Source organism: Bombina bombina, chromosome 11 (assembly GCF_027579735.1).
Source record: "Bombina bombina isolate aBomBom1 chromosome 11, aBomBom1.pri, whole genome shotgun sequence".
Classification (NCBI taxonomy): domain Eukaryota; kingdom Metazoa; phylum Chordata; class Amphibia; order Anura; family Bombinatoridae; genus Bombina; species Bombina bombina.
Window position 1 is genome coordinate 22,760,532 of NC_069509.1, and position 26,393 is coordinate 22,786,924.

The 26,393-nt window shown below is 38.5% G+C and overlaps 1 protein-coding gene across 1 annotated transcript in view; it reads left to right on the top strand.

Moving 5' to 3' along the window:
* The window catches only part of LOC128642117 (uncharacterized), a 120,582-nt gene extending 101,836 nt beyond the window's left edge, over positions 1–18,746 (top strand). Inside the window, exons 9-11 of the mRNA XM_053694790.1 lie at positions 4,375–4,452; positions 13,026–13,100; positions 15,980–18,746. Of these exons, the coding sequence (XP_053550765.1) occupies positions 4,375–4,452; positions 13,026–13,100; positions 15,980–16,021 (195 nt within the window). The 3' untranslated portion in view covers positions 16,022–18,746. The remainder of the gene's footprint in view (positions 1–4,374; positions 4,453–13,025; positions 13,101–15,979) is intronic.
* Positions 18,747–26,393: the final 7,647 nt, after the last annotated feature.

Below are 26,393 nucleotides of genomic sequence, written 5' to 3' on the forward strand. Positions count from 1 at the left end.
TGAATATAAGTAATATGTTTATGTGTTTGCTTGTTAGCTGACTGTAAGTATAATGCCTTTTGTATAAGTGATGGGATTGGGTAATGATATAGCCGTGATACTGAATATAAGCAACTTGTTTATGTGTTTGCTTGTTAGCTGACTGTAAGTATAACGCCGCTTGTGTAAGTAATGAGATTGGGTGATGATATAGCTGCGATACTGAATATAAGTAACTTGTTTATGTGTTTGCTTGCTAGCTGACTGTAAGTATATTATCCTTTGTATAAGTGATGAGATTGGGTGATGATATAGTCGTGATACTGAATATAAGTAACATGTTTATGTGTTTGCTTGTTAGCTGACTGTAAGTATATTATCCTTTGCATAAGTGATGAGATTGGGTGATGATATAGCCGCGATACTGAATATAAGTAACATGTATATGTATTTGCTTGTTAGCTGACTGTAAGTATAATATCCTTTGTATAAGTGACGAGATTGGGTGATGATATAGCCGCGATACTGAATATAAGTAACATGTGTATGTGTTTGCTTGTTAGCTGACTGTAATTATATTATCCTTTGTATAAGTGATGGGATTGGGTAACGATATAGCCGCGATACTGAATATAAGTAACTTGTTTATGTGCTTGCTTGTTAGCTGACTGTAAGTATATTATCCTTTGTATAAGTGATGAGATTGGGTAATGATATAGTCGTGATACTGAATATAAGTAACTTGTTTATGTGTTTGCTTGTTAGCTGACTGTAATTATATTATCCTTTGTATAAGTGATGGGATTGGGTAACGATATAGCCGCGATACTGAATATAAGTAACTTGTTTATGTGCTTGCTTGTTAGCTGACTGTAAGTATATTATCCTTTGTATAAGTGATGAGATTGGGTAATGATATAGTCGTGATACTGAATATAAGTAACTTGTTTATGTGTTTGCTTGTTAGCTGACTGTAAGTATAGGGTCTTTTGTATAAGTGATGAGATTGGGTGATGATATAGCTGTCATACTGAATATAAGTAACATGTTTATGTGTTTGCTTGTTAGCTGACTGTGTATATTATCCTTTGTATAAGTGATAAGATTGGGTGATGATATAGCTGTCATACTGAATATAAGTAACTTGTTTATGTGTTTGCTTGTTAGCTGACTGTAAGTATAGTGTCCTTTGTATAAGTGATGAGATTGGGTGATGATATAGCTGTCATACTGAATATAAGTAACTTGTTTATGTGTTTGCTTGTTAGCTGACTGTAAGTATATTATCTTTTGTATAAGTGATGGGATTGGGTAATGATATAGCTGTCATACTGAATATAAGTAACTTGTATATGTATTTGCTTGTTAGCTGACTGTAAGTATATCGTCCTTTGTATAAGTGATGGGATTGGGTAATGATATAGTCGTGATACTGAATATAAGTAACTTGTTTATGTGTTTGCTTGTTAGCTGACTGTAAGTATAACGCCCTTTGTATAAGTGATGGGATTGGGTAATGATATAGTCGTGATACTGAATATAAGTAACTTGTTTATGTGTTTGCTTGTTAGCTGACTGTAAGTATATTATCCTTTGTATAAGTGATGGGATTGGGTAATGATATAGCCGTGATACTGAATATAAGTAATATGTTTATGTGTTTGCTTGTTAGCTGACTGTAAGTATATCGTCCTTTGTATAAGTGATGAGATTGGGTGATGATATAGTCGTGATACTGAATATAAGTAACTTGTTTATGTGTTTGCTTGTTAGCTGACTGTAAGTATATTATCCTTTGTATAAGTGACAAGATTGGGTGATGATATAGCCGCGATACTGAATATAAGTAATATGTTTATGTGTTTGCTTGTTAGCTGACTGTAAGTATATTATCCTTTGTATAAGTGATGAGATTGGGTGATGATATAGCAGTGATACTGAATATAAGTAACTTGTTTATGTGTTTGCTTGTTAGCTGACTGTAAGTATATTATCCTTTGTATAAGTGATGAGATTGGGTGATGATATAGTCGTGATACTGAATATAAGTAACTTGTTTATGTGTTTGCTTGTTAGCTGACTGTAAGTATATTATCCTTTGTATAAGTGATGGGATTGGGTAATGATATAGCCATGATACTGAATATAAGTAATATGTTTATGTGTTTGCTTGTTAGCTGACTGTAAGTATATCGTCCTTTGTATAAGTGATGAGATTGGGTGATAATATAGTCGTGATACTGAATATAAGTAACTTGTTTATGTGTTTGCTTGTTAGCTGACTGTAAGTATATTATCCTTTGTATAAGTGACGAGATTGGGTGATGATATAGCCGCGATACTGAATATAAGTAACGTGTATGTGTTTGCTTGTTAGCTGATTGTAATTATATTGTCCTTTGTATAAGTGATGGGATTGGGTAATGATATAGCCGCGATACTGAATATAAGTAACTTGTTTATGTGCTTGCTTGTTAGCTGACTGTAAGTATATTATCCTTTGTATAAGTGATGAGATTGGGTAATGATATAGTCGTGATACTGAATATAAGTAACTTGTTTATGTGTTTGCTTGTTAGCTGACTGTAAGTATAGGGTCTTTTGTATAAGTGATGAGATTGGGTGATGATATAGCTGTCATACTGAATATAAGTAACATGTTTATGTGTTTGCTTGTTAGCTGACTGTAAGTATATTATCCTTTGTGTAAGTGATGAGATTGGGTAATGATATAGCTGTGATACTGAATATAAGTAACTTGTTTATGTGTTTGCTTGTTAGCTGACTGTAAGTATATTATCCTTTGTATAAGTGATGGGATTGGGTAATGATATAGTCATGATACTGAATATGAGTAACTTGTTTATGTGTTTGCTTGTTAGCTGACTGTAAGTATATTATCCTTTGTATAAGTGATGAGATTGGGTAATGATATAGCTGTGATACTGAATATAAGTAACTTGTTTATGTGTTTGCTTGTTAGCTGACTGTAAGTATATTATCCTTTGTATAAGTGATGGGATTGGGTAATGATATAGTCGTGATACTGAATATAAGTAACTTGTTTATGTGTTTGCTTGTTAGCTAACTGTAAGTATATTATCCTTTGTATAAGTGATGAGATTGGGTGATGATATAGTCGTGATACTGAATATAAGTAACTTGTTTATGTGTTTGCTTGTTAGCTAACTGTAAGTATATTATCCTTTGTATAAGTGATGAGATTGGGTAATGATATAGTCGTGATACTGAATATAAGTAACATGTTTATGTGTTTGCTTGTTAGCTGACTGTAAGTATATTACCCTTTGTATAAGTGATGAGATTGGGTAATGATATAGCCGTGATACTGAATATAAGTAACTTGTTTATGTGTTTGCTTGTTAGCTGACTGTAAGTATATTATCCTTTGTATAAGTGATGAGATTGGGTGATGATATAGCCGTGATACTGAATATAAGTAACTTGTTTATGTGTTTGATTGTTAGCTAACTGTAAGTATATTATCCTTTGTATAAGTGATGAGATTGGGTGATTATATAGTCGTGATACTGAATATAAGTAACTTGTTTATGTGTTTGCTTGTTAGCTAACTGTAAGTATATTATCCTTTGTATAAGTGATGGGATTGGGTAATGATATAGTCGTGATACTGAATATAAGTAACTTGTTTATGTGTTTGCTTGTTAGCTAACTGTAAGTATATTATCCTTTGTATAAGTGATGGGATTGGGTAATGATATAGTCGTGATACTGAATATAAGTAACTTGTTTATGTGTTTGCTTGTTAGCTGACTGTAAGTATATTATCCTTTGTATAAGTGATGAGATTGGGTGATGATATAGCCGTGATACTGAATATAAGTAACTTGTATATGTATTTGCTTGTTAGCTGACTGTAAGTATATTGTACTTTGTATAAGTGATGGGATTGGGTAATGATATAGCCGTGATACTGAATATAAGTAACTTGTATATGTGTTTGCTTGTTAGCTGACTGTAAGTATAACACCCTTTGTATAAGTGATGAGATTGGGTAATGATATAGTCGTGATACTGACTATAAGTAACTTGTTTATGTGTTTGCTTGTTAGCTGACTGTAAGTATATTATCCTTTGTATAAGTGATGAGATTGGGTAATGATATAGTCGTGATACTGAATATAAGTAACTTGTTTATGTGTTTGCTTGTTAGCTAACTGTAAGTGTATTATCCTTTGTATAAGTGATGAGATTGGGTAATGATATAGTCGTGATACTGAATATAAGTAACTTGTTTATGTGTTTGCTTGTTAGCTAACTGTAAGTATAGCACTCTTTGTATAAGTGACGAGATTGGGTAATGATATAGCGTGATACTGATTATAAGTAACTTGTTTATGTGTTTGATTTTAGCTGTTGCTCAATGTGTTATCCACCTGTGCTGGGTTGCGTTTCATTAGCATGCTGAAAGAAACTCATCACAATGTATCGGTGAGTACAAAGTAAAGTATTTAAAGCCATGGGGTAGATTTATCATTTGTAGCGGATCATGTCCGCCCGACATCGATAAATGCTGACAGCATACGATGTCGGCAATTAACATTGCACAAGCAGTGAAATCATCACAATCGTATGTGATCAAGATGATTGCAGTCCGCCACCTCAGAGGTGCCATAGAAGTTATGGAGCAGCGTTCTTAAGACCGCTGCTTCTTAACTTCTGTTTCTGGTGAGCCGGAAACTATGGGGGTAGATTGCAGAATCCGCTCCTTAATAAATCTACCCCCATGTGTTTAGGTATACATACTGAAGGTAGCTTACCATTCATTTCATACCCTTAAAGGGACATGAAACACTATTTTTTTCTTTTATGATTCAGAAAGGATATGATATTTTAAATTACTTTCTATTTGGCTACAGTTATCAAATTGTCTTCATTCTTTTGGTATCTTTTGTTGAAAATCAGGGATGTAAGCTCAGGAACGTGCATGTGTCTGGAGTTGTTCACAGAAGCTTTGCAAGAATGTTATCCAAATGCACTAGATTGCAGCACTAGTTCCTGCCATGTAGTGCTTCAGCACAGAATATCATAGAAATACCATAAGAACAAAGCAAATTTGATAATAGAAGTAAATATAAAACTTTTCTAAAATGGTCTGTTTTCTTCTTAAAACAGGGAGAGTCCAAAGCTGCATTCATTACTTTTGGGAAATACAAAACCTGGCCATCAGGAGGAGGCAAAGACACCCCAGCCAAATGCTTAAATACCTTCCCCACTTCCCTCATACCCCAGTCATTCTTTGCCTTTCATCACAGGAGGTTGGCAGAGAAGTGTCAGAAGATTACGGAGTAGTCTCTTATGGAGGGTAGTATTCTTCGAGATGGGACTGGAGTTTTAAGTAGTCCTGTCAGCCTCTCAGTGAGAGCATGGATGAAAGTTAGAGTCCGGAGATGCAGGGAGAATCTTTCTGCGAAACCATCCCGACTCATATTAACAGCTCCATGAGCAATCAGCGTTGCCGAGTTTCGCTGCCTGCTTTCTACACTCAAGTCCATGTCAGAAGCAACACTACTATCTGTCAAACTTGAAGGACCGTGTTACTGTTCCTCGGCATAGATTCCACAGTAAGATCGTTTCATTTTAATTTTCATTGTGGGAATATTATGTAATGATAGAAGACAGGGTCTCAGTGGGACTCCTTTATCTTTATGGAATCAAGGGTTAATATCTCCTTAGGGGTGTTATTGAACAGTGGGGGACTTTAATCATGTTTGTTATGAGATTCTATCTGCTTATGCGTAGTGATGTTGGAGCTCATGACTATTACGGAACGTACAAGTTTTTTCCAGCTACGCAGTTCTTGTGGACTGGCATGCTTTTCCTTTGGCCTGCATGTTGCACCTCGTGACCGGGCGTGGTCACGTTTTCGTTCTCCATTTCCATATTCCTGACGAGTGTCGGTGGAGAGGGTCTGTTTCTCTACTTGTCAGGGGCATATGAGGTGGTGAGTGCCCCAGCCATTGGGGGTGTAAGGTGCCAGTTATTTTTGTCCATAATTTAATCAGTCAAGTTGTGGAGGATTCTGATTTTTTGGAGAAGGATTTCTCTGATTCAGATTCTGTTACCTGAGTAGATTGTGTGGAGGACAAAAAAGGAGAACAAGAGGCTTAGCTCAACTTTAATCAAATAGATATAATTATTCAAACAATGTTATTAGATAGTATTGTATATAAGAGGTGCATTCTGGGTACAATAATTACAAAAGGGAATAAAACAGGGAAGTGGATGACTCAAAATAAGGTACATCCAAAAGACCAGAGGTAAAGCACACTCACTATCTATAGTGATATATAGAGACAACTTGGGTAATATGCAAAAAATATACAAATTTAATGTGATCATAAAAAATCTAAAACTCTACATATATATGTATAACTACATAAATGAATAAATACATATACATCTAGATAGACAGGACAAACACACAAGACACATGGGCCCCACACACAAAAAGGACGTTGTTAGCCGGCTAATGATATAGTTAATTAATTAGAGGGATATGTTCAGTTCAGTTCAGCAAAGCACAGATGTTCCAAGCTAGACAGCAAGCATGCAAGCAACGGGCTGTAATCAAGCAGTTCAAAGCAGCTGATAAAGAAGCCAGCAAGACAAACGTTCAAAGATAACAGATTGAATGCAAAGACCAGGGATAGGTATCCAGATGAGCGTTAACAGGGGAGGGTTTACCAAATAGTTCTCCGTGAGTCACAATGGTATTTGTTCCGGTCTCACTCGGCAAGTATGTTACCTCTCCTTAGTTAAGATGTGAACAGCAGAACGGCTCACTCCACCTAATACCTGGTCAACAATGCATAATCAGTGAGGGAATCCCACAGATCAGGAGCTCCTATTATTATCTCTTTGCTAAGAGTACCTTCTTTTCGGATTTCTGAAGGGACATGAGGATAGGTATCCTAGAACCCAATCTAGTCTGAGTATTGGTGCCTCTTTCCTACTTCTGTTCCTTAGGATATCGTGGCTGGAGATTCATTATCTGATCTACGGCCTTGTTGATGCTGGGACTTTTCAATCTCCCTTGTCCATTTGGACCTTGACAGTTGCTTCTGTGATGGGACAGTTCGATCGGAGTAGGGGTCAGGGTCTCTGACTGCTCTGTTTGGGCATCAACCACGTATCCTGACTCCCAAGTGCTCCTTCCTTAGGTTGGGTGGCCTTGCAGTTGGTTTGGATGATATGGAACCTTCCCTCAGCAGGTAGCTGGTTCTTCATTATTGGTCAGGGTGTCGTCCTCCCTTACCCTGTTTTCTAGTAGGGGGGGAGTTGGTCCACCCTGCTTTCTGAGTTTTTTCTCTTGTTCTTTTCCAGTAAGGTCCTGGTGCAAGTTTGCTAGCTACTCAGTTGGCTAGTTATTATGGCTTGACGTTTAGTCTGACTGCCTATCCGATGGAAGGCTTTGGCTTTCGTTTATGGCATAATTTATTTTTATTTAATTTTATGTTCTACCTTTTGTCCTTCTAGGACTTCGTTTCTAGTTAAGGCTTTACATTGGTTCCTTTGGATCCATGTAGGAGGTAGTCTGGAATTTTTTGGTTCTTTGCTTTACTCCGTCGGTAGAGTATTCTCTACAGGGCTTTGTCCTCTTGCAGCCTTGTAGTCTGATCTTTTTCAAGTTATGCTAGGGGCTTCTCCTTCTGTCCTTGAGTTTTCAGGGATTGTTTCTGGAGGTCCTTTCAGAATTTCTTATCTAATTCTTCCTTTCTTCTTAGTTAGGGAGAATGTTGTGTGGGGAGTTTGTTTGTTGTTCCCCTTACCATTAATCATGGAGAGGGTTTATTTTTTGTGTGCTTCTAGACAGTGGGACTTTTGTCTCCTCAGAGGCTTTTGTGCTCAGTTGAGTCCAGGATTTATGAGTGGTCTCTAACAAGGATCCTTATGGTTTGAATTGATCGGCAGTTACTTTGTCCTCTTCCCATTTTTTGTTCCTTCTGCTTCTGTTGAAGTAGTTTTTTGTCGAGAATCTGGGTTATTGCAGGCTGTGGCGCCCTCAGAATGGGCCTCATTTTTTTGTTCCCTCCCATTTGCATTCAGTGTCCTCTATAGCTTGGGTATTGATTTCCCAAAAGTAATGAATGCAGCTGTGAACTCTCCCCATTTTAAGAAGAAAAACTTAAATTATGCTTACCAGATAATTTTCTTTTCTTCTGTTCGGGGAGAGTCCACAGCGGCCTTAATTTTTTTTTTATTCGTTCTTCTGGCACCTTTTTCACCCTGATATTTATCCTACTGTTCCTTGTTCCCTTGGCAGAATGACTGGGGGATGAGGAAAGTGGGGGAGGTATTTAAGCCTTTGGCTGGGGTGTCTTTGCCTCCTCCTGCTGGCCAGGTTTTGTATTTCCCAAAAGTAATGAATGCAGCTGTGGACTCTCCCCGTACAGAAAAAAAGAACATTATCTGGTAAGCATAGTTTAAGTTTTTGTCACAAAATAAATATTTGGGGTTTCATATCCCTTTAACATTAAAATAACATTAAGCTCAAAATGTAATTCTAAATAAAATGCTTAATTATGCACTAAAAAATCTTTGTAGAGCACTTTTAATATTCATTGCCCATTTTCTGTAGTTTAAATGTAAATATATATATACTGTGTGTGTGTGTATATATATATATATATATATCCCATGTTTTTCTTTTTCTATAAGCTTATTCTTATCTCAGAACTTTTTTCTATTTTTGTATTGTATATTATATTTTTGTAATAAACGCTCTGATATACTATATATATATATATATATATATATATATATATATATATATATACACTGCTCAAAAAAATAAAGGGAACACTAAAATAACACATCCTAGATCTGAATGAATTAAATATTCTAATGAAATACTTTGTTCTTTACATAGTTGAATGTGCTGACAACAAAATCACACAAAAATAAAAAAATGGAAATCAAAATTTTCAACCCGTGGAGGTCTGGATTTGGAGTCACACTCAAAATTAAAGTGGAAAAACACACTTCAGGCGTACCAACTTTGATGTAATGTCCTTAAAACAAGTCAAAATGAGGCTCAGTAGTGTGTGTGGCCTCCACGTGCCTGTATGACCTCCCTACAATGCCTGTGCATGCTCCTGATGAGGTGGCGGATGGTCTCCTGAGGGGTCTCCTCCCAGACCTGGACTAAAGCATCTGCCAACTCCTGGACAGTCTGTGGTGCAACGTGAAGTTGGTGGATGGAGCGAGACATGATGTCCCAGATGTGCTCAATTGGATTCAGGTCTGGGGAATGGGCGGGCCAGTCCATAGCATCAATGCCTTTGTCTTGAAGGAACTGCTGACACACTCCAGCCACATGAGGTCTAGCATTGTCTTGCATTAGGAGGAACCCAGGGCCAACCGCACCAGCTTATGGTCTCACAAGGGGTCTGAGGATCTCATCTCGGTACCTAATGGCAGTCAGGCTACCTCTGGCGAGCACATGGAGGGCTGTGCGGCCCCCCAAAGAAATGCCACCCCACACCATTACTGACCCACTGCCAAACCGGTCATGCTAGAGGATGTTGCAGGCAGCAGAAAGTTCTCCACGGCATCTCCAGACTCTGTCACGTCTGTCACATGTGCTCAGTGTGAACCTGCTTTCATCTGTGAAGAGCACAGGGCGCCAGTGGCGAATTTGCCAATCTTGGTTTTCTCTGGCAAATGCCAAACGTCCTGCACGGTGTTGGGCTGTAAGCACTACCCCCACCTGTGGACGTCGGGCCCTCATACCACCCTCATGGAGTCTGTTTCTGACCGTTTGAGCAGACACATGCACATTTGTGGCCTGCTGGAGGTCATTTTGCAGGGCTCTGGCAGTGCTTCTCCTGTTCCTCCTTGCACAAAGGCGGAGGTAGCGGTACTGCTGCTGGGTTGTTGCCCTCCTACGGCCTCCTCCACGTCTCCTGATGTACTGGCCTGTCTCCTGGTAGTGCCTCCATGCTCTGGACACTACGCTGACAGACACAGCAATCCTTCTTGCCACAGCTCGCATTGATGTGCCATCCTGGATGAGCTGCACTACCTGAGCCACTTGTGTGGGTTGTAGACTCCGTCTCATGCTACCACTAGAGTGAAAGCACCGCCAGCATTCAAAAGTGACCAAAACATCAGCCAGAAAGCATAGGAACTGAGAAGTGGTCTGTGGTCACCACCTTCAGAACCACTCCTTTATTGGGGGTGTCTTGCTAATTGCCTATAATTTCCACCTGTAGTCTATCCCATTTGCACAACAGCATGTGAAATTGATTGTCACTCAGTGTTGCTTCCTAAGTGGACAGTTTGATTTCACAGAAGTGTGATTGACTTGGAGTTACATTGTGTTGTTTAAGTGTTCCCTTTATTTTTTTGAGCAGTGTATATATATATATATATATATATATATACACACAAGTTCTACTCTGTGAAAAGCATTACTGGGCTAAAAAGCTGCACCCAGGTGGTAAATCGCCATAGAACAGGCTAACAATGTTATTGAGCCAGTTGTTCGTTCCTGTGAGTGCACTTCTCTCTGTATGTATTTAGTCTCCCTATGGGAAAAAGGGGCAACCAGACGTGGACTCCTTGCTCAGTGTGCTTAGAGGAATATAGCTACACCTCACTGACGAGGCCCAATGAAGGCTGAAACGATCGTCTGGGGTTGCTGTGTTCCTTGTTCAGAGAGGAATTGCCTGGTATTTCGGAGCTGGACTGACCGTAATAGGCGGGATCAGACTGATATACTACAGGAAAGTTCTACTCTGTGAAAAGCATTACTGGGCTAAAAAGCTGCACCCAGGTGGTAAATCGCCATAGAACAGGCTAACAATGTTATTGAGCCAGTTGTTCGTTCCTGTGAGTGTACTTCTCTCTGTATGTATTTAGTCTCCCTATGGGAAAAAGGGGCAACCAGACGTGGACTCCTTGCTCAGTGTGCTTAGAGGAATATAGCTACACCTCACTGACAAGGCCCAATGAAGGTTGAATCGATCGTCTGGGGTTGCTGTGTTCCTTGTTCAGAGAGGAATTGCCTGGTATTTCGGAGCTGGACTGACCGTAATAGGCGGGATCAGACTGATATACTACAGGAAAGTTCTACTCTGTGAAAAGCATTACTGGGCTAAAAAGCTGCACCCAGGTGGTAAATCGCCATAGAACAGGCTAACAATGTTATTGAGCCAGTTGTTCGTTCCTGTGAGTGCACTTCTCTCTGTATGTATTTAGTCTCCCTATGGGAAAAAGGGGCAACCAGACGTGGACTCCTTGCTCAGTGTGCTTAGAGGAATATAGCTACACCTCACTGACGAGGCCCAATGAAGGCTGAAACGATCGTCTGGGGTTGCTGTGTTCCTTGTTCAGAGAGGAATTGCCTGGTATTTCGGAGCTGGACTGACCGTAATAGGCGGGATCAGACTGATATACTACAGGAAAGTTCTACTCTGTGAAAAGCATTACTGGGCTAAAAAGCTGCACCCAGGTGGTAAATCGCCATAGAACAGGCTAACAATGTTATTGAGCCAGTTGTTCGTTCCTGTGAGTGCACTTCTCTCTGTATGTATTTAGTCTCCCTATGGGAAAAAGGGGCAACCAGACGTGGACTCCTTGCTCAGTGTGCTTAGAGGAATATAGCTACACCTCACTGACGAGGCCCAATGAAGGCTGAAACGATCGTCTGGGGTTGCTGTGTTCCTTGTTCAGAGAGGAATTGCCTGGTATTTCGGAGCTGGACTGACCGTAATAGGCGGGATCAGACTGATATACTACAGGAAAGTTCTACTCTGTGAAAAGCATTACTGGGCTAAAAAGCTGCACCCAGGTGGTAAATCGCCATAGAACAGGCTAACAATGTTATTGAGCCAGTTGTTCGTTCCTGTGAGTGCACTTCTCTCTGTATGTATTTAGTCTCCCTATGGGAAAAAGGGGCAACCAGACGTGGACTCCTTGCTCAGTGTGCTTAGAGGAATATAGCTACACCTCACTGACGAGGCCCAATGAAGGCTGAAACGATCGTCTGGGGTTGCTGTGTTCCTTGTTCAGAGAGGAATTGCCTGGTATTTCGGAGCTGGACTGACCGTAATAGGCGCGATCAGACTGATATACTACAGGAAAGTTCTACTCTGTGAAAAGCATTACTGGGCTAAAAAGCTGCACCCAGGTGGTAAATCGCCATAGAACAGGCTAACAATGTTATTGAGCCAGTTGTTCATTCCTGTGAGTGCACTTCTCTCTGTATATATATATATATATATATATATATATATATATATATATATATATATATATATATATATATATATATATATATATATATAGTATTTGAAAGTGTTGATTATTTTCTTTTTGGTGTTGTAAATATTATCCTCATACTAATAATTAAAAAAGTAAAATATAGAGAAAATGACAACCTGGCACATATTGTGACATATAATAATGTACTTGTGACTTATTGTAACATTGTGACATATAATAATGTACTTGGGACATATTGTGACATATAATAATGTACTTGTGACATATTGTAACATTGTGACATATAATAATGTACTTGTAACATATTGTGACATATAATAATGTACTTGTGACATATTGTGACATATTGTGACATATAATAATGTACTTGTAACATATTGTGACATATAATAATGTACTTGTGACATATTGTGACATATTGTGACATATAATAATGTACTTGTAACATATTGTGACATATAATAATGTACTTGTGACTTATTGTAACATATTGTGACATATAATAATGTACTTGTGACATATTGTGACATATTGTGACATATAATAATGTACTTGTGACTTATTGTAACATATTGTGACATATAATAATGTACTTGTTACATATTGTGACATATAATAATGTACTTGTGACATATTGTGACATATTGTGACATATAATAATGTACTTGTGACATATTATGACATATAATAATGTACTTGTGACATATTGTGACATATAATAATGTACTTAGTCTTCATCATTGGAATTAAGTTAAATCATTTATGTTTTTCAGTTTCAAGCTTTTACAGTGATCGGATCCTGTGTTTGTTTTGCGTTGATAAAGCTCTGGTTGTTCTCTAATAAAGTTGTGAGTACATCTTCCTTTAACTTGTTCTTTTACACAATCTATGCACACATACACTATAAATATATTTCCTTCTTAATATAAGGGGAGTCCACGGCTTCATTCCTTACTGTTGGGAAATACTGAACCTGGCCACCAGAAGGAGGCAAAGACACCCCAGCCAAAGGCTTAAATACCTCTGCCACTTCCCCTATCCCCCAGTCATTCTTTGCCTTTCATCACAGGCTCATTCTCCTAGAGCAGTGGCTTTCTCTTTGGCCTTTAAGAACAAGGCCTCTATGGATCAGATTTGTAAGGCGGCTACCTGGTCCTCCTTACATACTTTTTCTAAATTTTACAAATTTGATGTTTTTGCTTCAGCTGAAGCAGCCTTCGGGAGAAAGGTTTTGCAGGCTGTGGTGCCTTTAGATTAGGGTCTGCCTCTCTTTTTGTCCCTCCCGTTCATTCAGTGTCCTCTAGAGTTTGGGTACAAGTTTCCCAACAGTAAGGAATGATGCCTTATATTAAGAAGGAAAACATAAATTATACTTACCAGATAGTTTCATTCCCTTCTGTATAAGGAGAGTCCACGGCCCCCACCCGTGTTTCTCCGATGGGCGGCCCCTACATTTTTTTTCTTCTGGCACCTTATATAACCTGATATTTCTCCTACTGTTCCTTGTTCCCTCAGCAGAATGACTGGGGGATAGGGGAAGTGGGAGAGGTATTTAAGCCTTTGAGGGATATTTATCAAGCCGTCAAACGCAAATACGCTGGAATTCCGCAGCGTAATTGTGGAGAGCCTGATTCCCCTTATTTATCAAAGCCTACAGACCGGCAAAAGTAGAAATTTGTGACGTAACATACGATCCGACGGTTTCAGTCCGACACAGATCGATGCTTACGTCATTACAAATGTTCCGAATGCAAATTCGGCACTATCTGACTACTTTTGCTAGTTAACAAATGTCTAACAGGTACGCTCGCCACTATTCCTGTCCAGCGTACCTGCTTTTCAATCCGCCACCCTGGAGGCTGTGGATGCCCTAGGAATCAATGGGAGTCTTAAAGCAACGAAAGCTTATGTTCGCTGCTGCCCGATATCCCATTGATTCCTATGGGAGAATAAAAGTTACATTTACACCTAACACCCTAACATGTACCCCCGAGTCTAAACACCCCTAATCTGCCGCCCCCTACACCGCTGCCACCTACATTATACTTATTAACCCCTAATCTGCCACCCCCTACACCGCTGCCACCTACATAAAGTTATTAACCCCTATTCCGCCGCTCCCGGACCCCACCGCCACCTACATAATGTTATTAACCCCTATTTTGCCGCTCCCGGACCCCGCCACCACCTACATAAAGTTATTAACCCCTATTCCGCTGCTCCCGGACCCCGCCGCCACCTACATAATGTTATTAACCCCTATTTCGCCGCTCCCGGACCCCGCCACCACCTACATAATGTTATTAACCCCTATTCCTCCGCTCCCAGAGCCCACTGCAACTAACTAAATGTATTAACCCCTAAACCTCTGGCCTCCCACATCACTACCACTTACTAAACCTATTAACCCCTAAACCGCCAGCCCCCCACATCGCCATAAACTAAATTAACCTATTAAGCCCTAAACCAGGGCAGATTTAGTAGGGCAGACATTTAATTAACTAATTTTTGTTAAAGATAGTAACCGATGACAATGCCCTGATAAAGGCACAGAACTCTTCACTATGACCCATTATATTTCCAGTTCTTGTCTATGGCGATTTCATGGCTATCTGCTGGATTGTATGCATCTGTTAGCAATGGGTGTGGCTGAAACATCTGGACTCAATAATTAGTAGGGGTGTCCACATACTTTTGTCCATAGTGTATTTATGTACTGTATGTATCTCTGTGTGTGTGTATATATATATATATAGCTCTAAAATTGAAAGCTATGTACTGTAGTTCCCTTCTCAGTAGTCCAGAGGCACATTATAATTATATTATTAATGGTATAATAGCCCATTAGATTTTAATTCTCTATAGCACAGCGACCCATTCTATTATAGTACAGAATAGACTCTTTTCACAGATCCATTCTCTGAAGCATAGTGGTTCTATTCTATATCCATTCTTTATAGCATGTTAACCCCTCATAGATCCATTCTCTGAAGCATAGTGGTCTATTCTATATCCATTCTTTATAGTATGTTAACCCCTCATAGATCCATTCTCTGAAGCATAGTGGTCTATTCTATATCCATTCTTTATAGTATATTAACCCTTTATAGATCCATTCTCTGAAAGCATAGTGGTCTATTCTATATCCATTCTTTATGGTATGTTAACCCCTTATAGATACATTCTCTGAAAGCATAGTGGTCTACTCTATATCCATTCTTTATAGTATATTAACCCCTTATAGATCCATTCTCTGAAAGCATAGTGGTCTATTCTATATCCATTCTTTATAGTATGTTAACCCTTTATAGATACATTCTCTGAAAGCATAGTGGTCTATTCTATATCCATTCTTTATAGTATATTAACCCCTTATAGATCTATTCTCTGGAGCATAGTGGTCTATTCTAAATCCATTCTTTATAGTATGTTAACCCCTTATAGATCCATTCTCTGAAGCATAGTGGTCTATTCTATATACATTCTTTATAGTATATTAACCCTTTATAGATCCATTCTCTGAAAGCATAGTGGCCCAATCTATATTTATTCTTTAGGGTCTATTAACCCTTGAAGATCAATTCTCTGTAGCACAGCAGCTCATTCAATTTCAGTTCTCCGTGATATAGCAATGCCTTATAGTTATATGTAATACTTATATTGCTTTTGTTATTTTAACGTTTTACATTCAAACCAGAAATCATTATTTTTTATTTTTTATTTTCAGGAATCTTTGCAAGAATCTTCAAAAAAAGCATCTTCTAATTAGCTTGACAAAAGTGCTTATGTAATTATTAATGCATCTGGAATCCTGTGCTCCTTGACTGTGTATCTCTGTGTCATAAATGAAGTCTGTTTTAAGTGAAACCCTGAAATATATTGGCAAACAAGAATACTCACTAGTGCACCAATGTAACTCCCAGCTTAGTCAAAAATGATATTATAGGTTAAAGGGACAGTAAGGACAGAGCATATAGTTTTACACAGCTTTTTAATTTACTTCTATCATCAAATGTGCTTCATTCTCTTAGTATCCTTATTTGAATAGTAAATCTACGCAGTCTCATAGGAGCTCAGGAGTCTGCACGTTTCTTTAGTACTATATGGCATTAGAGCTTTGCAACATTCTTTGGAGCAATGTTATACAGTGTTACAAGTTTGTATTCCATGAGTGTAATTGAAAGTTAAGTAAAATATACAGCGATATAGCGCAAACCAAATATTGTTGTTGTATACACAAAGGGCTAGATTAAGAGTGATATCTGGTTTTTGTGGCCATTAACACGCAAGTTAAATTCCGCCCGTATTACAAGTTGAAAGTAAATGCAAACGCATGAGCGCAAACACGTTTTACTCTAGAATAATTACTGTGACTTCAGAGCTCTGGTTAACTGTTACGCGAGTCAAAAAAGTGTCACAAAACTCATCAAAATACATTTAAAATATAACAATTACACTTATGATAACACTATCTAAGAAAAATAACTTTAAAAAAAATGCAATAAAAAGTTATAAAGGGGCAGTTTTATCATTGTCTGTAGCGTATCATGTCCGACAGACATCCCTGAATGCCGATAGCATACGCTGTTGGCATTTAACATTGCACAAGCATTTCAAAAGAAATGCTTGTGCAATGCCGGCCCTGCAGATTCGCGGCAAATGGGCCATTAGCAGGGGGTGTTAATCAGCCCAATCGTATAGGATTGAGTGGATTGATGTTCACAGCCTCAGAAGCAGTGGACCAGTTATGGAGCATCGGTCTTAAGACCGCTGCTTCATAACTGCTGTTTCCGGCAAACCTGAAGGCTCGCGCGGACACAGGGGCATCAGGGGCTGTAAGGCCCTTGATAAATCGGCCCCAAAGGCTCAAAGATATGAGATGTCGGGTGTCCATAGGAACACATGTATATGTATGTATATAAATATGTGTATGTATATAAACATATGTATGTATATAAACATATGTATATATATGCATTTGCAGACATATATACACATATAAATACAGATATACATATGTATAGAAATACATACATGTATCTCATTGCAATCCTGCGCTTGTGTTTCTGCGAACTTGTACAAAACGAAGCTCCAATAAAGTCTATGGGGAAATATGCATTTACAACTTTGCAGTCTATTTTTCTGAGTGAGGATGCGACCACAAGAGTGCAAATCTTTTACTTGCAACCTGTATTACGTCTGCAACTCGGTGTGCAATGTTAAAAAAGGAGAGCGCTGATAAAACACTTGTGGGAGTGCAAGTTAGCGCTCCACTCGTAATCTAGCCCAAAATGATTATCCTGGAAGATCTATGTAGGTCCTTATGCATTTCAAAGCTATTAAACTTCTTTGTCAGATGTACTGGGATCCTGGTAATCACTGCATCTATTTAAAACTTGTCATTGTAGTGAATCTAATCTCGGTTGCAATTCTGACTGGTTTCCTCCCAGTCACATGATTGTAAGTGGACCAATCCGAAACAATGTCTCATACAGCTTTTATCACCTTTAAAAAAAGTATCTATATGTAATTACTCTGAGCCCTATGTGATGGGATTGGCTGTGAATTTTATCTAAATACTTCTATAAATCAATACATGAATGTTCTATAATTACAATGTGCACTTGATAGAAACAATTACAAATAAAAGATAACATTAATTAAAAGGACATTAAACTGCTGGGTACGTTTACTAGTCGCCATTATCCTCCTGTACCTGCTGCTCTATTTATTTTTATTTCAACCCCATACAAAATCCAGTTGGTAAAGCTCTGCATCTTTATACTGGGCGCTGCCATCTTGTAGCTGGCGTATTATTGCATTCTGTGACATAAGCAGAGCGCTTTCACAGCTCAGTGATGACGTTGGCTTTTGTACAGCTGGACCTTGTACTTCGGCTTAACTTGACCAATAGAAAGAGGAAGCTTTACATTTTTTTTAAGTTAATTTACACCGTTTAAAGGTTACATAACAAATATTAAAAAGCCCTCAGGATTGTTATAGAGCTCCCAGAGTATTGTGCACTCTAAACTGAAGAGTAATGCTGGTCAAGAAGACACCAATATCACAGCTCTGTTAATGTGCACTGCTGCTGTAAAAGGTGAGGAAATGTCAAGCTCCAAGATGGCAGCTCCCTTTGTGTAAAGACAGAACTTTACTAACCAGCACTTGTAAAGGGTAAAATAAGGGAACAGGTTTGCAGAGAACTGCTGGTACAGAAGGACAAACAGAACATGACGGCATCAGAACGAGGCTCACATTGGAGCCTATAGAAGCGAGCTCGCATTTGCATTACACTTTACTTATAATACCAGCGCACACTAGCTTGGTATTACTCAGTGGAGCACTAGCGATATTTAGCGCTTTACTCATAATCTAGTCCTGTGTGTCTTGTTATACAATAGCCCTTATTAGTTTAATATAATTATATACTGTGGAAATAAATAAATATATATACACATGTGAACATGCAGCAATAAAATATCCAAACTCCATTCTCTATTCTTTATTTATCACAAGCTATGTTTATATTCCTGTATGCACTTGACTTCTCTGATTCACATTAATTCTACTAATAAAAATGTTGTGGTATAATGAGTGTAATTTAAAGAACAGTAAAGTCAGAAAAGTTACATTTTAATAATTCAGATAGAGAATACCATTTTAAACAACTTTCCAATTTATTTATATTGACACATTTGCTTCATTCTCTTGATATCCTTTGTTGAAGAGTAAAACTAGGTAGGCTGATAGGAGGAGCATGCACGTGCACTGCTTGCAGCTATTTATAACATTACTAAACACAATGTTTCAAACAGTGCTGCCAGATGGCTAAAGACACGTGCATGCTCCTGAGCTCAACTAGGTTTATTTTAACAAAGAATACCAAGAGAACAAAACCAATTAGATAATAGAAATAAATTAGAAAGTTGTATCCAAATTATAAGATTTTCATGTCCCTTTAAGTTTAATTTTGACTTTATTGTCCCATTAAAATAATGAGGTGTATATTTTGGTATATTAAGTATAATATCTGAATATTGGTAACATTCTTTCTTACGACTTTTTTGACTACCATCTCACTTATTTGTCTTTTATTTTAATCCTTTAACTCAAGTTAAACCTGGTGCTGAGCTGTTTTACAGTTTATCAATGCTACTCACTCATTTAGGCCCTACTGTAGGCCATTTTCTTTCCTAGAATGATGAGAGTCCATGTGAAGGTCGATAACATGTGGGATATAATTCCTGCCACTAGGAGGAGACCAAGAACCCTCACAAGAGCTTTAATCCCTCCCATTTTCCCTCCCCACTCAGTTTTGTTCTTGGCCTCAAAGGAGTGAGATTGAAGATGAAGGTGTTCTTTATTATTTGAAAAATCTATTTACATTGGTGTCAGGGCTTTTTTCCCTGTTTTGTTTGCCATGTGCTGCTGGCAGCCATTTTACTCACCTCTCTTGCTGACTGTGGTGCATTGTGGGGGATGCTGCTCATTTCCTGCACTTCCTTTTATGACTAGTGTGCATCATCCGTGTGAGACAGGATGCAGTCTCAGAATTGTGATGTCATCACTTATTATTTAAAGGGCCTCTGTTCAGTATGCTTTGCCTTTGCGTTGTCTCAGACCCGTTTGTGAGAGTTCCTGTGCATTACCTGGCTGCCTGACGTCCTTCCTGGTTCCTGATCCCTCACTTGTTCATGGCTCTACTTTTTTCCTTGTTCCTGATTCCGGCTCGTCTGACTATTCGCTTTGGCTCCTGACTCGGCTCGTCTGACTACCAGCTCTGGTTTTGACTCCTGGCTTGTTATTTGACTTGTGGACTTTTTATTATTTTTTGCTATTAATAAAGGTGTGATTATTTTTGCACTTCCCGTCTCAGTCTGATTCCTGGCACTCTGACAATTTGGAGCTCAGACCAATTTGAGACCCAGCACCCCTTATCTGTTTTCAATCCAGTGAAGATTCTTGAGGAAATTGTTGAACGGTCTGGATTAAACAGGGTTATAGTATTACCTTTGTTATGTGCACAACATTACCCTAATAGTTTTTTTTTCCAACCATAATTGCCTTTACGGTGTCCCATCATCCCTTAAGTAACAATTTTATCAGGTAAGCATACGTTTTTGTTTTTCAGTGAGAAGTCCTTACATATTATTATTTTTTCAGGAGACCCAGCAGATTCAAATTATACCATTATTTTTATATACTGTATATATCATGACATGTAAAAAACCTTTACCTAATTTTTTTTAAAAAATACCTTCTTAATAAATACCTAGATTATACTTACCAGATAAGAACCCCTTCACAGAAAGGGGACATGAACAGAAATAACCAAGCCCCTTTTAACTACAGTATATAAAAATGACCTCCCTTCCTCATCCCTCATTCCTAAACTGTCCATCTTAGGATGAAAGAGCAATGGATGGGAACCAGAGTAAATATTATATAGCTATATAGGCCAAGATATAGAGGCCTATTTATCAAAGGTCTTGCGGACCTGTTCCGGTCCACAAGACCTCGCTGAATGCGGAGAGCAATACGCTCTCCATATTCAGCATTGCACGAGCAGCTATTGTGAGCTGCTGGTGCAACGCTGCCCCCTGTAGACTCGCGGCCAATTGGCCACCAGCAGGGGGTATCAATCAACCCGATCGTAGTCGATTGGGTTGAATTGTGGCGATCTCTGTCCTCCTCATCAGAGCAAGTGAACAGGTTATGGAGCAGCGGTCTTTAGACCACTGCTTCAGCTTCATAACTGCTGTTTCTGGTGAGTCTGAAGACTCGCCAGAAACACGGGCCCTCAAGCTCCATTTGGAGCTTGATAGATAGGCCCCATAGAATGTTCTGCTATTTAAATTCTAATTTTATCTTGGCCTAATACCTAGTGAGAGGACTGCAAAGCAATAAAGAATCCATAACAAATCATAAGGGTGGGCACAAAATAAAAGAAAATGGTACAAAAAAAAAAAAAAAAGATTTGCTTGTTTCAAAATACAAGACTGAAAAGTCAAGATTCCTTAATAAAAAAACAAAGGTAGACTGAGAAAAACAGTTGTGGAAAGAAACGGCAAGATAAGCCCTCCAGATGAAAGCTAACAAAACAAGTCTACGGCCTCAGAAAAGTATCCACCGAGCACAGAGAGAGTTGTAAAATATTACACAGAATATTGAGCATTAACCAACAAGAGAAAAAAGCAACAAACTGGAGTATAATGTGAAAACACTTTGATGCCTGTGTTAGGCTTTTTTTAAAAAATAAAACAAATTTCAAAGTTTCTCAGTATTCCCTATTGAAAATGGCAACCAAAGTAGGCCCAGATTACAAGTTATGTGCTAATGCTAGTGTGGGCCTAAACATTAGAGTCCATCTTGATATTGCAAGTCCATGGTAAAACAGATTTACCAGAGAAAGTTTAGCATGGCTGACATTGCTCTAGCACACCCATTACATTCAATGGATATCACGACTGCACTAAATAGCGCTGATATTACAAATTTAAAGAGCGAAAACGCAAATAGAGATAGAAGAACTGGAGCAATATAATTAATACAAATATAATATTGTTACAAATGTTTTAAAATAGAAAGGGACATAGTATATGTCAAGGTGTTTGATTGTGAATGGCTCCAGTGTATGTGTACAGGTGGCCCTCGTTTTGCGCCATTTCAGAATAACACCCTTTTTCAGTCATGTGACTGCTACTGAGAAGCACTGAGAAGCAGTGCATTGATTCAAATAAGGAGAGACCAGTAGGAGGAGCTGTCAGCTTGTGTTGCAGCAAACACAATAGAAGCACTAGGAAGCGGAAATCAATCAGGGTAAACAGACCGGAACTGTAGCAGTAATGTCCCTTTCATCATCCTGCGCAGCTGCTGGAAGATTAGATGGTCAGGGTGCCTATAAATCAGTCCAGACTGGAATGCACATAGAACCTGCTGAGGCAATATTACCTAACTTACGGCTAGATTTAGAGTTTTGTCGGTAACGACCTGCGTAGCTAACGGTGGCTTTTTTTCCCCCGCACCTTTTAAATAACGCTGGTATTTAGAGTTCACAAAAGGGCTGTGTTAGTCTCCAAAAAGGGAGCGTATAGCATATTTACCGCCACTGCAACTCTCAATACCAGCGGTGCTTACGGACGCGGCCAGCTTCAAAAACGTGCTCGTGCACGATTCCCCCATAGAAAACAATGGGGCAGTTTGAGCTGAAAAAAAACCTAACACCTGCAAAAAAGCAGCGTTCAGCTCTTAACACAGCCCCATTGTTTCCTATGGGGAAACAGTTTCTAAGTCTGCACCTAACACTCTAACATGTATCCCGAGTCTAAACACCCCTAACCTTACACTTATAAACCTCTAATCTGCCGCCCCCGCTATTGCTGACCCCTGCATATTTTTTTTAACCCCTAATCTGCCGCTCCGTACACCGCCGCAACCTACATTATACCTATGTACCCCTAATCTGCTGCCCCTAACACCGCCGACCCCTATATTATATTTATTAACCCCTAATCTGCCCCCCACAACGTCGCCGCCAGCTACCTACAATAATTAACCCCTAATCTGCCGACCGGACCTCACCGCTACTATAATAAATGTATTAACCCCTAATCCGCCTCACTAACCCTATAATAAATAGTATTAACCCCTAATCTGCCCTCCCTAACATCGCTGACACCTAACTTCAAGTATTAACCCCTAATCTGCCGACCGGACCTCACCGATCCGCTACTCTAATAAATGTATTAACCCCTAAAGCTAAGTCTAACCCTAACACTAACACCCCCTATAATTTAAATCTAACAAAATAAATTAACTCTTATTAAATAAATTATTCCTATTTAAAGCTAAATACTTACCTGTAAAATAAACAGGCAACTTTGTAATTATTTTAACCAGGTACAATAGCTATTAAATAGTTAATAACTATTTAATAGCTACCTAGTTAAAATAATTACAAAATTACCTGTAAAATAAATCCTAACCTAAGTTACAATTAAACCTAACACTACACTATCAATAAATTAATTAAATAAAATACCTACAATTATCTACAATTAAATCTAACACTACACTATCAATAAAAGATTAATTAAGGTAGGAAAAATCTGATTGGCTGATTGGCTGTCGGCAGATTAGGGGTTAATAATTGTAGGTAAGGTAGCAGCGACGTTGGTGGCGGAAGATTAGGGGTTAATAAATATTATGTAGGGGTCGGCGGTGTTAGGGGCAGCAGATTAGGGGTACATAGGGATAACGTAGGTTGCGGCGGTGTGCAGTCAGCAGATTAGGGGTTAAAAATTTTTATTAGAGTGGCGGCGATGTGGGGGGGCCTCGGTTTAGGGGTACATAGGTAGTGTATGGGTGTTAGTGTACTTTAGAGCACAGTAGTTAAGAGCTTTATGAACCGGCGTTAGCCCAGAAAGCTCTTAACTCCTGGCTTTTTTCTGCGGCTGGAGTTTTGTTAAACGCTCACTTCAGCCAAGACTCTAAATACCGGCGTTAGAAAGATCCCATTGAAAAGATAGGATACGCAAATGGCGTAGGGGGATCTGCGGTATGGAAAAGTCGTGGCTGCAAAGTGAGCGTTAGACCCTTACCTACAAGACTCTAAATACCAGCTGTAGCCCAAAACCAGCGTTAGGAGCCTCTAACGCTGGTTTTGACGGCTAATGCCAAACTCTAATTCTAGCCGTTAGTTTATGCAACTGTTGTCAATGCAGAGACCATACTGCTTTGTTTGCCATAAAATACAAGTAAACAAATGTTTATTTTCATTAAACTTAGTTTGATGATACATTCTGCGTTGTGTGATAATTTCATACTGTTTAGAATGCTTTTTACCATTTATAGTCTTCACTTAAAAGCTTTAAAAATAATGTATTATAGGTTAGTAATATCGATTTTGAGAGGGGCCTGGAACAGGTATAGGCAAGGTGTCCGTACACCGACACTGGTAAAAGAGCTGATTTCAGGTAAAAGAGCTGATTTCTTTAGGGCGATGCCCTACAAAAGGCCCTTTTAAGGGCTATTGGTAGTTTATTGTAGGCATGTTTTTTTTTAATTCTAGGGGCTTTTTTATTTTTATAGGGCTATTAGATTATTGGCGATGTGGGGAGGCCAGAGGTTTCAAGGTTTATGGGTTAATAACTTTATTTAGTGGTTGCGAAGTCGGGAGCAGCAGAATAGGGGTTAATATCTTTATTATAGTGTGGGCGATGTTGGGGTGCAGGGGATTAGGGGTTAATAACTTTATTATAGTGGCGGCGATATCGGGAGCGGCAGATTAGGGGTTAATGCATTTATTTCAGTGGTGGCGATGTTGGGAGCGGCAGATTAGGGGTTAATAAATGTATTTAGGTGTCAGCAAAGTCGGGGCAGCAGATTAGGGGTTAATAACATTATGTAGGCGTCGGCGATGTCGGGGGCAACAGATTAGGGGTGTTTAGACTTGGGGTTTATGTTAGGGTGTTAGGTTTAAACATAACTTTTTTTTCCCCATAAACATCAATGGGGTTGCGTTATGGAGCTTTTCATTCCGTGATCGTAGGTGTTAGGATTTTTTCTAACACTCTCTCCCCATTGATCTCTATGAGGAAAGATTGCACAAGCATGTCAAAGCAGCGCTTGGATTTTGTGCAGTATGGAGCTCATCGCCACCATATCGCACGCACAAGGAGGCTTTTCTGAAACTTGTAATGGCAGCACTATGGAGGGTGAAATAACGCTAATTTTGTTGCATTCGTTTCACACCCTCTATAGCGCAAAACTTGTAATCTAGGTGAAAGTTTGTTATAGAGACAAGAGGTAGCAAAAGGAACCTAAAGATATGGAACATTTTTACAAAAGGGTATCAGTGAAATACATGGAGTAACAGTAATGTAAAGAGCTTCACCTAGTGTAAAAAAAGCTTAATACACTAATCTAGATTTATTGATATATAGAGAAAAAAATTATATACAAAAATGTATATACATGTAGCTAAAATGTGTATAAAATGCATATGCAAAGTGTTGGATACAGCTGCTATATACAGGTAGCCCTCAGTTTACGCCGGGGTTAGGTTCCAGGAGTAAGGGTTGTAAATCGAAACCGTTGTAAATTGAAACCCAGTTTATAATGTAAGTCAAAGGGAAGTGAGGGAGTTAGGTTCCAGGCCCCTCTCAAAATTGTCATTAGTAACACCTAATACATTATTTTTAAATCTTTGAAATTAAGACTTTAAATGCTAAACAGCATTATAAACCTAATAATATAGATTGTATCATCATCAAACTAAGTTTAATGAACAAAAACATTTGCTAAACAGCACCTAATAAAATAATCACACAACAGACTGCATCATCATCAAACTAAGTTTAATGAACAAAAACGATTTTTTACTTGCATTTTTCTACAATCAGTTCTCTGCATTGCTAGTATGTTAGATAATATTGGGTCTGCACCTATTCTATGCATTTCAAACTGCAGTGATTAATAAGCAGTTAGGCACCCTCATCTCAAGCTGCTGGAGAGGAAGATAATAGGGAAGTACCTGCTAAATTTTGCTCAATAGATCTGGTCTGATCTGTGTACACAAATCAATTTAAGGCAATTAAGTTGCATAACTTTGCTGCAAAACAAGCGGACAGCTCCACCTACTGGCTATTTTAATTAGTGCATTGCGTTCCAAAAGCTTTTCAATAGCCGTCACATGACTGAAAAAAAAGGTTGTCATTCTGAAACGAAATTGAACCGGCGTAAACCGAGGGCCACCTGTATATATATATATATATAAATATATATATATATATATATATATATATATAAAACAAAATGTATGTAACACTTTAGGACAGCTCTGGAACTAAAATTTAAAAAAATCACAATAATACAATATTGAATCAAGTAACTTTATATACAAACTATATAATGTCAATAAGGATATATTCCAAATCAAATATTTCTCTTACACAATATATACACTTAGATATCAAATTCTCTAGATATAGGAGCAACAATACCCTAAATACAATAACAAATATATGGAATCAGAAAACAGTAGCAATAAATATTATATAAATACTAAAACACAATAAATGAAGCAATAACACTTCCTGGACCAGACTTGAATCACAAACATTATGTATTTCAGGGTC